Source organism: Mastigoproctus giganteus, chromosome 2 (genome assembly GCF_048544385.1).
Source record: "Mastigoproctus giganteus isolate SK-2022 chromosome 2, ASM4854438v1, whole genome shotgun sequence".
Taxonomy (NCBI): Eukaryota; Metazoa; Arthropoda; class Arachnida; order Uropygi; family Thelyphonidae; genus Mastigoproctus; species Mastigoproctus giganteus.
The window spans coordinates 184,582,704-184,596,633 of NC_143576.1; the positions used below are offsets into that span (position 1 = coordinate 184,582,704).

At 34.2% G+C, this 13,930-nt stretch overlaps 1 protein-coding gene across 3 annotated transcripts in view; it reads left to right on the forward strand.

Moving 5' to 3' along the window:
- The window catches only part of LOC150089829 (uncharacterized), a 281,785-nt gene that overhangs the window by 208,172 nt on the left and 59,683 nt on the right, over nucleotides 1-13,930 (forward strand). For all 3 annotated transcript variants that reach the window (XM_090389668.1, XM_090389667.1, XM_090389669.1), the window contains one exon: nucleotides 7,897-7,993. In XM_090389668.1, the coding sequence (XP_090245794.1) occupies nucleotides 7,897-7,993 (97 nt within the window). The remainder of the gene's footprint in view (nucleotides 1-7,896; nucleotides 7,994-13,930) is intronic.

Consider the following 13,930-nt stretch of genomic DNA (forward strand, 5'->3'; position numbering starts at 1 on the left):
TCAGAAGGCAAACCCATGGTAAACAATAATGGAAGATGCCTGATAGACTTCTACATTTTTAATAAACTTAAAATTACAAATACTTTTTTCAGACACAAGAATATCCATAAATTCACATGGGAAGCAAGAAACACAAAGTCTATAATAGATTATCTATCATTAATGAAATATATTATATATATTATCATTAATGAAAATTTAAATGACAAAATTAGAGACCCTAGAGTATTCAGAGGCAGTGAAATTGACAGTGATCACTACCTAGTAGAAAGCACTTTCAAAATAAAAAGAAATTATCTTAATAAAAAGAAAATACTGACAAAAACTACTAAGAAATTAAAAATACATTTGTTGGAAGATGAAAGTACTAAATTCCTGTATGAAAGTCGATTGAAAGATAAACTAAAATCAGATGAAAGTGATAATGTTGAGGAAATCTGGTCAAACATGAAAAAATCAATTCTGGGAGCTGCTGAAGAAAGTCTTGGATATAAACCTATAAAAAATAAAAACTGGCTAAGAACTTGGAATGAAGAATTGAAACAAACAATCAGTGAGAAAAAAAAAGACCTATAAACTTCCTACAAACTAAAGACCTACATCCACACATAAAATATAAAAAGCTTAGAGCAGAAGTCAGAAAACTAACCAGAAGAATCTGGCGAGATTACTGGGATAAATTTATTAAATCTTTAGAACATATCACGGGCCCACATAGAAGAGGTTTTAAAATTTTTAAGAAATTACAGCTAGACACAAATGATCAAATAAAAACCAACTCCATCTCCCAAGCAGAATGGAAGCACACTATTCCAAACTATGGTATAACCCTGGCACTAGGGAATTGGAAGATGAATCTGTGGTAACCAAAGATGAAGAGAATATAACAACGGAAGAACTAGAGTTAATATTACAAAAATCAAAAAACCGAAAAAGCCCAGGCATAGACAATTTGAATGTAGAACTATTTAAATATGGGAGCACCTTACTAAAAAACACACTACTAAAGTTATTTTACACCATATGGCATAAGCAACAGATACCCAAAGATTGGGAAACAGGAATAGTAATCAATTTACACAAAAAAGGCTCCAGAAATAACCCTAACAACCACAGAGGGATAAGACTGCTGTCAACTGCTGCAAAGCTGTACTCTAATATACTAAAGAATAAACTTAATAAATATAGTGAACAATTCTTAATAGAACAATGTGGGTTCAGAAAAGGGAGAAGCACAATAGATGCCATTTTCTCACTACAATGAATTTTGGAGAAAAGAAGAGAATTCAATCTAACAGCATTTCTGCTGTTTATTGATTATGAAAAAGTATATGACAATGTGAACCGGGGAAAATCTTTGCCAGATTCTATGTGAAGAAAATATCCCAACCCAACTCTCAAAAGTGATGCAAAGCCTATATAAAAACTCAAAAGTCTGTATAAAATATTCTAATGGCCAACTATCAGACCCATTTAACACCAATAAAAGAGTCAAACAAGGATGTGGACTATCACCAAATTTATTTAATATCTACATCAATAAAATTCTTAAAGAATGGAAACAAACAGTTAACAACCGAATACAGTTGAACAACAAGAATAAAATCGAAACTATATTATATGCTGATGATCAGGTTATAATTACAAAATCCGAAGATGAGCTACAGATAGCAGAAAATAAACTGAATAAAATAGGTAAAAAGTACGAGATGAAAATCTCCACCTCAAAAACAAAATCAATGGGATTATGTGGAAAAAACATACAAAGAGTCAAAATTGTTATTGATGATAAAGTAATAGAACAAATATCTGACTTCACCTATTTGGGAAATTTAATATCAAATGAAGGGAAAGATATCCACACTAAATTACAAAAATATAATAAAATGAATGGAACGATTAAATGCCACTTCGGAAAACAAATGACAACTGAAACAAAATTATGACTGCACAACATCACTTCAAAACCAGCCCTCTTCTATAGCCGTGAGACTTGGGTCATAAATAAGAAAGATGCACACAAACTAGAAGCAGCACAAATGAGATTTTTAAGACCATTATTAGGCTTTATAAGACTAGACCATCAAAAAAATTTAGATATCCACAAGAAATTAAAAGTAGATAACAGTAAATGACATTAAACGGTATCAGGAAAAATGGATCAGCCACATAGAAAGAATGAACCCCGACCGGATCCCAAAAGCAGCCTTTAACTACAAACCTACAGGCAAGAGAGATGTTGGTCGATCAAGACAATGATGGTGAGATCAAGACCACCTCCAAGAGCTACAACGGAACAAGTCTTAAAAGACCTAAGCCGGACCAAGCTCATGATGATGATAGTTTTAGATTAAACCATACACATCATCAAGCATCTCTCATATTGTGGAGTTATACTTCGTAACTGGGTTGTCACTATTGCAACACCAGGGTGCCCACCCACCGAAGAGGAACCAATCAGATTTGAAGCGGTGCCATCTGGGGGGTCTTGATGAAGCCCTCATTACCACAAATAGGTAACCACAATCTTCCCAAAATGGGGAAGCGTTGCCTATTCAGGGGATTCATGAACGAGTTCAGTAAGTGTGAGGAGTGACTGCTCTTTTCCTCTCCTACTATTACTTTCCTACACCTTTTTTGCTTTCTAAAGTCTAATAGGGACAGTATGTGGATAACAGAGTATCTTATCCCATACCATTCTTCAAATGATGCTGTCTGGGTGGTGGTATCCGCCGAGGATAAGTAACATTAGTCTTCTCCATAGCCGAAGTGTTACTTATTCGAGGAAGTGCAATACCTCAGCAACTCGTTGTGAAGGTATTCACAATATGAGATATAATCGAAAGATGTATACATACTACCTGGGTAGTAGAAATTATAGAAGTGCATTACCCATGCCTAAACAACCTTTTTTAAATAAATGTTTTCCATACTAATTTTTTTTTTTTTCATTCTTAAGGATCATTGTTATGTATGGGTACTTTTTTTTTAGAATCTATAGTACTTAGTACCATGCATAGGTTGAAAAGATGAAGAAGATACTTGTTGACATTAGACTTGGACTTCTGTAGATTGTAATTTTCAGTAAATACATATGAAGGAAGTTTGTTCCAAAAAGCAGAAATTGAATGAATAAATGAGGAAGAGGAAATGTTGATTCTGTGGGATTCAACTTGGACAGTAAAAGGATGTTCACTGGTTGCTGCACGTGTTCGGATGCTTTGAATGAGAGAGTGAGAATTATAGAAGCCAATTCAGAAGAACAGTGCCCATGGAAGTATCTATAGAAAAGGCATTCAGCAGAAACAGTACGTCTATGAGACAGCAAGTGAAAAGACTCTGTTAGAGAGGAGTCATTAATTAACCTAACTGCCCTCTTCTGAATGGAATCTAGAAGCCTGAGAGTGGTTTTGGGGGAACCTCCCCAGATGTGGGAACAATATTTCACAGTAGGGCAGATTTGCAATTTCTTTGGAAGAAAAGTAACGTCGAGAGCAAAAGAGAAAACCCAGTTTTTTGGATGCAGAAGAAGCAATATTTGTAATATGTTTTATGACAACAGACATTAGAAGCTGGTGTAATCCCCAAGATCTTGCCTAGAAATCAGAGCATAATCGAAGATAAGCATAGGAGCAAAGAAATCCTTTTTGCGAGATATAAGATAGGACTGAGTTTTGGAAAGATTGGAATTAAGTTTTCGTTGCCCCACTGTTGAATTACATTGAAATCGGCATTTAAAAATTGGCAGTGGATACTCAAAAAATATAAAAAGTGGATACTCATGGAAGAGTCCAAATGAATTAACAACTAATAAAATCGACTTCATCCTCACTAACAGAAGATATAAAATGAATGATGTTACCGTCCTGAATAAGGTAAATGTTGGAAGTGATCACAGAATTGTAAGATGTACGCTTGATATAGATAAAGGAAAGGAAAAAACTGACTCGAGTAAATAATACAACGGTCTTTGAGATAACAGAAGAGGAGAAAAAGCAGTATGTACTGGAACTTAAGAACAAGTTTGAGCTTCTGCAGACTGCTCAGGACCAAGATATCGTTGAGGAATATTACAACTTTCTGAAAGTGATAAAGCCCAAGAAACCTATAGGGGAAAAGAAATTCAAAGAAGAAAAAAATTAGTCAAGAAACACTTCTCATGATGAACCGAAGACGACAAATGAAGAGCAAGATAAACATTGACAAGGAGAAAACTGAGTATCTGAGTTATGCAAAGCTATTAGAAAGAGACTCAGAGAGGACATAAGATTTAACACAAGAAAAGTAGAACAAGCATTAAGGGAAAACAAAGGACTTAAATCAGCAGCCATGAGCATTAATACAGAAAGACAAATGATACTGAAACTGAATAATAGTGAGGGTGTACTTATAAATAGCAGAGAAGGCATAATTCAAATAGCAGAAGACTACTATAGAGAATTATACAAGGAGTGAGGGAATGATACCATCAATGGGGAAGATGGATTGCAAATTAGCAACACATACGACATACCCTATATTCTTCCCGATGAGGTAGAACATGCATTGAAGAAAATGATGAATCAGAAAGCCCCAGGGGAAGATGATGTTACTGTAGAATTGTTAAAATTGGGAGGAAGAGACGTAACACAAAAACTGGCAAGGCTCTTCACAAAATGCATTAGAAAAGGTGTGACGCCTAAGCAGTGGAATAATGCAATCATAGTTTTGCTGCATAAGAAAGGAGATAAATTGGAAATTATAGACCAATTAGCTTGTTATCCCACATCTACAAGTTGTTCACAAGGGTCATTACTAACAGATTAGAAAGAATACTTGATGAGTATCAACCGAAAGAGCAAGCCGGCTTTAGGACAGGATTCTCAACTATGGATCACCTTCACGTAATATCACAGCTAATGGAGAAAAGCAAATGAATATAAAACACCATTATGCCTGGCATTTGTGGATTATGAAAAGGCATTTGACTCCATACAGCATAAGGCAATGTTTCAGGCACTGGAAAGACAAGACATAGATACCCCATATATTATGATTTTGAAGAAAATATATAAGAACGCTACCTCCTTTATTAGATTAGACAAAGACAGTAGGAAATTTAAAATCGAGAAAGGAGTTCGACAAGGAGACACAATATCTCCGAAGCTGTTTACTGCTGCCCTTGAAGAAGCTTTCAGAAGATTAGACTGGTCGCAGAAAGGAGTCAATGTGAATGGAGAGTACCTAAACCATTTACGATTTGCAGATGACATTGTGGTCATAAGCCACGATCCCAAAGAATTAGAGGAAAATCTTAATCAGTTATGCACAGTTAGTAAGGATTTTGGACTAAAGATGAATATGGCTAAAACAAAAGTAATGATGAACAAGTATGCCACAGAAAGGGAAATAATGATTGAAGGAGCAGTAATTGAAAAGGTGGAATCATATATTTATCCTGGACAAGTTATGCGCTGTAATAATGATAAATGGCTGGAAGTCAAGAGAAAAATAAATTTTGGATGGATAGCATTCAGGAAATATAGTCACATACTGAAGAGCAATATCCCAGTTTGTCTGAAACGTAAAATAATGAATCAATATATACTCCCCACCACGACTTATGGAAGTGAAACTTGGGCACTCACCAGAAGAAAAGCGAAGAATGGAACGAATTATATTGGGAATCAGACTGTTAGATAAGAAGAGAAATACATGGATTAGGCAGCAAACTCGAGGAAAGGACATTCTTATCAAAACTAAAGAACTAAAATTGTCTTGGGCAGGCCACATAGCTTGAAGACATGATGACAGATGGACTAAGAAAATAACAGAATGGTACCCAAAAGGAGCTAGAAGAAAACCTGGAAGACAACGGCAGAGAAGGATAGATGAAATTCATGAGTTTGTGGGAAGTAAATGGATGGCCATGGTACGAAACAGAAGGAGCTGGAAAGTTGCCGGAGAGGCCTTCATCCTGCAGTGGATTGAAAATGGCTGATGGTGATGACTCAAAAAGTTGAAGCTGTATGAGCAGGGCAAGGTTTCTCAAACTGGATGGTGGAAAGCAATGTGCTATCATCAGCAAAAGATAGGATTTTCAGTCAAATGGAAGAAGGTCATTAATATACAAGAGTAAAAGAGTGGGAGAAAGAAATGAACCTTGGAGAACATCAGCATTAGTGGAAAACTTAGAAGACAGAGAGCCGTCTACCATCACCTGCAGTGAGAAAACTGGATACCCAATTACAAAGAACAGCTGGCAAACCATAGGATGGAAGCTTATTTAGAAGACCTTTATTCCAAACATGATCGAAAGCTTTTGAAATGTCAAGAGCAACTTGAGTTTCACCAAACATTTCCATTGAATTTGTACATAGATGGGTAACATAAGCCAGAATATCACCAGTGGATCGATACCGATGGAATCCATACTGGCAATCGTTGATCAGATGAAAGATTTCCAGATAGTTTTAGTTGGCAGTTAATTGAGTTCTCTATTACTTTGGAAAAAGTAGAAGTAATTGCAATGGGACGATAATTGGATGGAAGGGATTTATCACTCTTTAGGAACTGGCTGGATTTGAGCAGATTTCCAAGCAGAAGGAAAATATCTTTGGAAGAAAGTGAAACAAGACAACAAAAAACAGGAGTAAGTTCAGGGGCAGGCACAGGTTTTGAGAATAAGTGGAGAAATACCATCGGGACCTGGCGCTTTCTTAGCATCAGATTCATCAAAATCCTTCTGACATCCTGTTGAGGGAAAACCACAGGAGGCCTTGAATGGAGTGTACTGGGAAAGGTTTGAGGTGATTTACCAAGATCATCAATACATGGGTTGGAAGGAAAATAGGATGCTAGTAGGTCAGCTTTATCTTTGGCTGATGTGGCAACAGAACCATCTGGTTTTGTCAGTGGTGGGAACAGAGATGGGTAAAAATTGCAGCCATTAGCTTTGGCAAGAGACCAGAATGCCCGGCTACTATTTGGACAAGAAACAAGTTTTCTATTCTTAGCTTGTTTGAAATCTAGTTTTGCACTTGGGAAATAGTAACACCAAAATAATTCATGTTTTAAGAAGTTGAATTAAAAGCAGTAGAAGAAAAAGGGATTTTTGTTTGATATACAGGCAGACATGAAATTATATGCAGTTCAGACAAGCAGTAAGGAGATCCCATGGTGCCATAGTGATGTGTTATTGCAGCATTTCCCAAACTTTGTTCTGCAGAAAAATTGTAATTAATAATCTTTTTAATTTTTTTTTTTTACAATTTAAATTTTGCATAATTGAAGCATACGATACTTTTTGTATGAATATAATTTAAGATTTTTTCAATTATTGACAGACCATGTACTGGTTATGACATATTCACTCAGCATGCTTGTATGCATATAACTTTTTTTTTTTATGCAGAACACAGTTGTTAATTTTGAATGGATTTTTATAATACTGTATATGTGTTTTCCTAATAGAAATTGTGCCTTAATGATATTTTGTTTATTTTGATTTTGTTTTCAAAAATAAAATATTTGAGCATTAATTATGTATTTTTTATTTCAAAAACTAAATAGCTACAAAAGAATGTGTGTTCTGTAAATATATTGTAAGATAAAAAATGTTCTATGACTGAAACAAAAAGTTTGGCAAATGCTGGTTTATTGAATAGTTGTTTCTAGAGATGGAGCAATCACTGTATAAGGCAATTGTAGGACATTTAGAATACTGTGTCCAAGTTTGGAGTCACACCTAAAATATGCAGCTACTTAAAGGTCCAAAAACAGGCAGTTCTCTATTTATCCAATTAAAGTGTTTCTTATTGCCACTGCTAATCACGAAGTACTTTATGTATTTATATTGTTGCTCGGATTATCTTTCTGATTTTCTATGTGAATTTTAATTTTATTTTAATCTTTTAGGGAAACCCTAACAATGAAGGGAGTGAAACTGGAGATGAATCAGTTAGACAGTTATCTGAAGAAGAAGAATCGGAGAGAAAAAAAGTTTCAGATCAAGGTATTATGCATTTATTTAATATAGGAGAATTGTTTATTTTTTATTATTATTTTTTTTACCTTGCCATACACCTTGAAAACAACTTTTGGTATTTGCATTGCTGTTTGTGTCCATAAATAGCAATTTGTAGAGAGAAATTGCTAAAATAAATGCTTACATTGTTTGTTGTAAGTGTTTATTGTATTTTCAATAGCCCCATACAGCAAAAGCCATATGGGATATTGGAAATCACTTGGTCCATTTTCTCATTAGTAATGGTTTTAGTATGCTAGTTAGTCCTGTGATGCACTAACACCATTGTGATACTCACTGTAGTTTAAATAGTTGTACATGGTCAAGATAAAAAAAAAAAAAAAAAACCCAGATTAACCACATGGAAAGACAACCAGACGTACTTTGGGAGGAAATAAGACACATCATCATTGAAACAGCACAGCAATATAACCCATACAAAAAATGTGCAAAATCGAGTACAGTTGGTTGTCGACTTGCGACCGACTTCTGTTCTGACAGGTCGTAAGTCGATCTGGTTGTATGTCAGCCATATATTTATTAACAGTATTTTTTTTAACCTTTCTAATCTTTTTTATCATCTTTATAATTTATTTTTATCATCTTTTATTTTTCATTTTAAATACAGTAATGTTCTTACCTTTTACAATACTGTACATACCTTCGTTTCTACGCCTAGGCTATCCCTCTCTATGAGGTTAAATTCAAACGTTCTCTACATTTTAATTGGGTTATTATTCATACTGTTTATAAAAAACAAAACTACAATCTATAATTATATTGTACATAATGTGAAAAATAATACTGTACATAATGTACTGTAAACACAAAAATACAATCTAGAATTAATGTAAAAATTAATATAAATGAAATTTACAAAATCAATTTTTAATCTTTTCTTGTGCTGGGTTGTGCATCGTCAGGGTCATATTCTTGGGTTGAGGTAGGAGATGTTTATTTATAGAGACATTATGCAAAGCAAATCTTTTTTTAAAATGCTTTAACCACCCAGTACTAGCCTGAAAATCTTCTGCGTAATCATCTCCAGCACGTGATTTTAAACTCTGAAACAAACGTCTAGCCTTTGCTTGCACTGTGTGAAGGCTCATGGGTGTATTTTTTTGTATTAAATCTTCCATCCACATAAACAACAATTTCTCCATTTCATGGATGGGTTCCTGTCGTTGTTTGGTTAAAATTGTAGACTTAATAGGTGCAGAACCTTTCAGAGCTTCCCGAATTCTTTCTTTGTCCTTAAGTATCGTCGATACCGTGCATGGAATGTGATAACTTCAAGTCACGTGCTATCGTATTCACTTTCTTTCCGCCTTCATACTGCTGGATAATTTTCATTTTACACTCTAAATCAATAGTTTTCCTTGACTTCTTAGCTGACGTATATGTAGATGAAGGCGTTTTCCTTTTACTAAACATTTTATGGGCATTTCAGTAGAATTTTAATTAATACACCACATGCAACAGATGCTTGAAAGCAACTGGGTGTATGTGAGAGAGAGTGACTGAGTGTATGTGCCTGGTGCTGTCCTCAGGCCTCCCGTCATTGATGTGCCTCCTCACCTGGGTTATGGGTGTCCTCAGTAGTGACTTCCTGATTGATTATTAATTTATTCATTTATTTATTATTTATTTATTTATTTTTTTTTTTTTGTGGTCATAAGTCGCATAGGTCGTAAGTCGACGACCAAGTGTAAGTGGCTGTTAGAAGAAACCATCAAAATTGCTGAAAAAAGAAGAAAGGCTAAAACTGCCGGAGATAGTAATGAGACTTAAGAAGACTTAATGAATTGAAGGCTTAATGCAGAATTCCAAAGGGCAGCCAGAAAAGACAAGGAAATATACTGGAACAAACATTGTCAAGAAATGGAAGATAACAAAAAAAAGCCACACGAGAGAGAGAGAGAGAGAGAGAGAGAGAGAGAGAGAGAGATCTCTTCGCACAAATAACAAATAAAGAAGATCCGGACACCCTTCACTACTTGTAAAGGTTCAATAAAAGACAAAGATGGAAATGAACTGAATGATCAACAAGGAATTAGATAAAGATGGCAGGAATACACGGAAGAACTGCATGCAAATAAAAACAAACATCAACAGATTGAAGCGGAAGGACAGGATGAAGTTGAACCAGATATTTTAGAGGTTGAGGTAGTGTGGGTGCTGCAACAAATACCAAGGAGAAAAGCCCCTAGAATTTATGGAATACCATCAGAATTGTTAATACTTTTGCCAATTGCAGTTATCATAGCTTTGTGCCAGGAGATTTGGAAAAGCAATCTGTGGCCAAAAGACACTGGAAGTGATCAGTGTTAATTCCCATCCCGAAGAAGAGAGACACTCGAAATTGCTCGAACTACCATACAATAGCCTTGGTATCACGCGTAAGCAAAATTCTATTGAAAATCATTCAAGCACGCTTGTATAGAATCATGGAAACAGAACTGCCTGATGTTCAAGCTGGTTTCCACAAAGGAAGAGGCACTTGTAATCACATTGCAAGCATCTGTTGGATCATGGAAAAAGCCCATGAATTTCAGAAAGAGCTATACATTTGCTTCATCGACTATACCAAAGCATTTGATTGTGTTGAACACAAAAAATTGTAGAATTCTTTGATAGAATTGGGATTACTGGTACACTTGGTTTAGCTGACAAGATCATTGTACACCAATCAAGATGCAACTGTCAGAACAACATTTGGAGATAGTCTGGTTTGAAATCAGAAAAGGGTGTGTGAAGGGCTGTATCTTATCCCCATTTCTATTTAATTTGTATACTGAATCAGTTATGAGAAAATTGTATTTGGACGAGTCAGAAATTGGAGTGAAAATTGGTGGCAGAAACATCAGTTTAAAATATGCAGATGATACAACTCTTCTTGCAGAAAACGAGGTAGATCTAATATTATTAATTTTAATGGTTAAAGATGAGAGCAAAAAAGTGGGATTGCAGCTTAACACCTGGCTAGATCTATGACCAGGTGTTGTCAAAAATTATGAAAACACCTGGGACAGGAGAAGTTAAAATTACCAATGAACAGGTTGAATCTTTCTTGGATCTAAGATTGACTGGGGCGGAAAATCTGACCCTGAAATTAAAAGAAGAATTTCACTTGGATGCAATGCAATGATGATCATGGAAAAGATCTGGAAAGACAAAGACGTTAGTCTTACAATGAAGATCAGAATGGTTAATGCTATAGTGTTTCCCATAACTTATGGGTGTGAAAGCTGGACAATGAAAAAAACAGACGGAAGTAAAATTTACATTTTTGAACTCTGGTGCTGGAGAAAGCTGCTTTGCATACCATGGACAGCGAAAGTTACGAACAGAGAGGTTTTGGATTGCATCAAGCCAGAAACATCACCGGAAGCCAAGATCACGAAGCTACGATTGATGTATTTGTCACGTAATGCAATCCAATTCATTGGAAAAATTGCTAATGCTAGGAAAGGTCAGCAAAGAACACGCTGGCTCGACACCACCAGGAGCAACACTGGCATGAGCATAAAGGACTTGAAAGAAGCTGTTGAAGACCAGAGAGCATGGAGGCAGCTCACCCATAAAATCTCCGAAAGTTAGCTGCAACTGAACAGATGAAAACAACAGCAGCAAATGTGGCCATAAAAACATATAAAGAGACTGTGCTAAGTGCACATTATGTTAGATTCAACATGTATCCAATATAGTATGCATTGTAATTGAGAATTTATACCAGATTGTATTGTCATTGAAAATTTATACCAGATTGTATTGTTATTGAAAACTTGTCCTTTTTTTGATTAATGGTATCTTTTAGTTCAGCCAGATATAATACAGTGGACATCAGCAGCAGAAGTGTTGAGATCCTATGTTCAGTTGATTTGTGCATTTAATAAGTTGAAGGGTATATGATTGCGTCCTTTATTGGGTAGGCCATGGGCTGGTCTCTTAAGACAGGGATTCTCAAACTTATTGGAATTGCAGAACCTTGATGTTTTTACCTTAATGAACCCTTTTCTGGTGTTACAGTAATGGTAAAATGCAAGTAGTAATAAACCAATGTTTTTGCTCGGTGTATTTTATTTATAATATATTTACATATAGTTTAATATTACAAAAATATTCTAGCATGAAAAAATATAAAAAGAGAATAAATTTTTTTTATAATGTTTAATTTTATTTCTTTTGATTATTGCAGTTATAAAAATATCATGTTTATTATAAAATTAAAGTTTTGATGACAACATAATTAAAAATAAAGAAAGAACTCAACAGTTATTGGAAAGTAATTTATACATTTTACTTAGCAATAAATGATTAAGAACTTAAACATCTATTGCTAAATAATAAATTTTATTACTTAGCAATAAATAATTTTAAGTTTAGTATTTGGATAATTTATGTTACCCGTAAGTGGAGATAATCTTCTATTTTTATTCTATTTCTGTATTTATTTTTTGTTGTCATGCATAAATATGATTTTTCAAAGTGATAAATAAATAAATAAATTTTCTGTTTATACTCCGGGACGACCAAACGGTCAGAGGAGTTCACAAGATAGACAGAATACAAGAAACAGCACCGTATTCAGCAGTCACGGGCTTGAACCCCGGTCACTCAAGGCACGTGTACTGCGCGCCTGACCACTAGGCTACGGCAGCCTTAGGTTGCTGCAAAAGAAATAAAATGTTTTAATGCTCTATTAGAAAGTTCTGGGTGCTCTGGTAAAAGCTGAATCCAGAAATTCAAAAATCTTACTTGGTGGAATTTTGTTATTAATGTGAAAAATAAAATAAAATCTTAAAAGTAATTCAGATATATTTCCACATATAATAAAAGGATTTTGAATCCGATAATGCTTGTTTGAGGTGCAAAAATGGAAACAAAACATGTTATATTTATTGATATTTTTAACTCTTTGCTTAGAAAAACCTTATTCATCAATAAGAAATCACTGAGATTAGGAAAACATCAAGATTTTTTTATAGAAACATAGTCACTCCAAAGTTTTAATTTCTATTGGAATGTATTCATTTTATTCTGAACCTTGAAACAAGTCACATTATTACCTACCTTAAATACAAACATTATGTCTGCAAAGTTTGCTACTTTCTGGTTCCACTTATTTTTTGCTTGCTAGTTCAAAAGGATGTTCAATTTACAAAAAAAAAAAAAAAAAAAAATCTTGAAACTCAAAACTGACCCAACACTTCTTTTGACTTTAGATTTACATTGCAACATTTTTAACAGTACTGTACAATAAACGAAAGAAAGTGGTAAGTGTAATGAAATTAGTTACTGTACTTCGTTGAAGCTAACACAAAATAAAACCTGTAGGACTCTGATCTTATGACATCATTCTTATTGATATGTAATACACAAGGCTTTAATATGTAGCTGAGCTATTCTATAAAATCACCAATTTTATCTTTGTTTACAGTACTGTATTATAATTTATAATAGATAGCTCAAAACACAGATAAGAAATGGCAATACATTAAAGCAGTCGTTTTCAACCGGGGTGCCGCAACAACATTCCAGGGGTGTCACGTAATTTTGGGTTTTAGTTACTTAAACTTATTATTATATTTTTAATTTATATGCTTATTTCACTATAAAAAGGTGTACAGTATCTTCTTAATTTTTTGGTAATCTATAATTGATGTTTGCTTAGTACCTCTATATAAAGAATAAAATTATATACTATATATATATATATATATATAATTTGTATTATGAAATGTAATTTTTATAATTTATTATTGTAATAAATATCATATAACATATTTTTTTTTAATATTATATATATATATATATATATATACAGAGAGAGAGAGAGAGAATCGGATCTAACAGGCAGAAAATTGAGTAGGGGTGCCGTTATTATAAAAAGGTTGAAAACCACTGCATTAAAGGATGCATTAT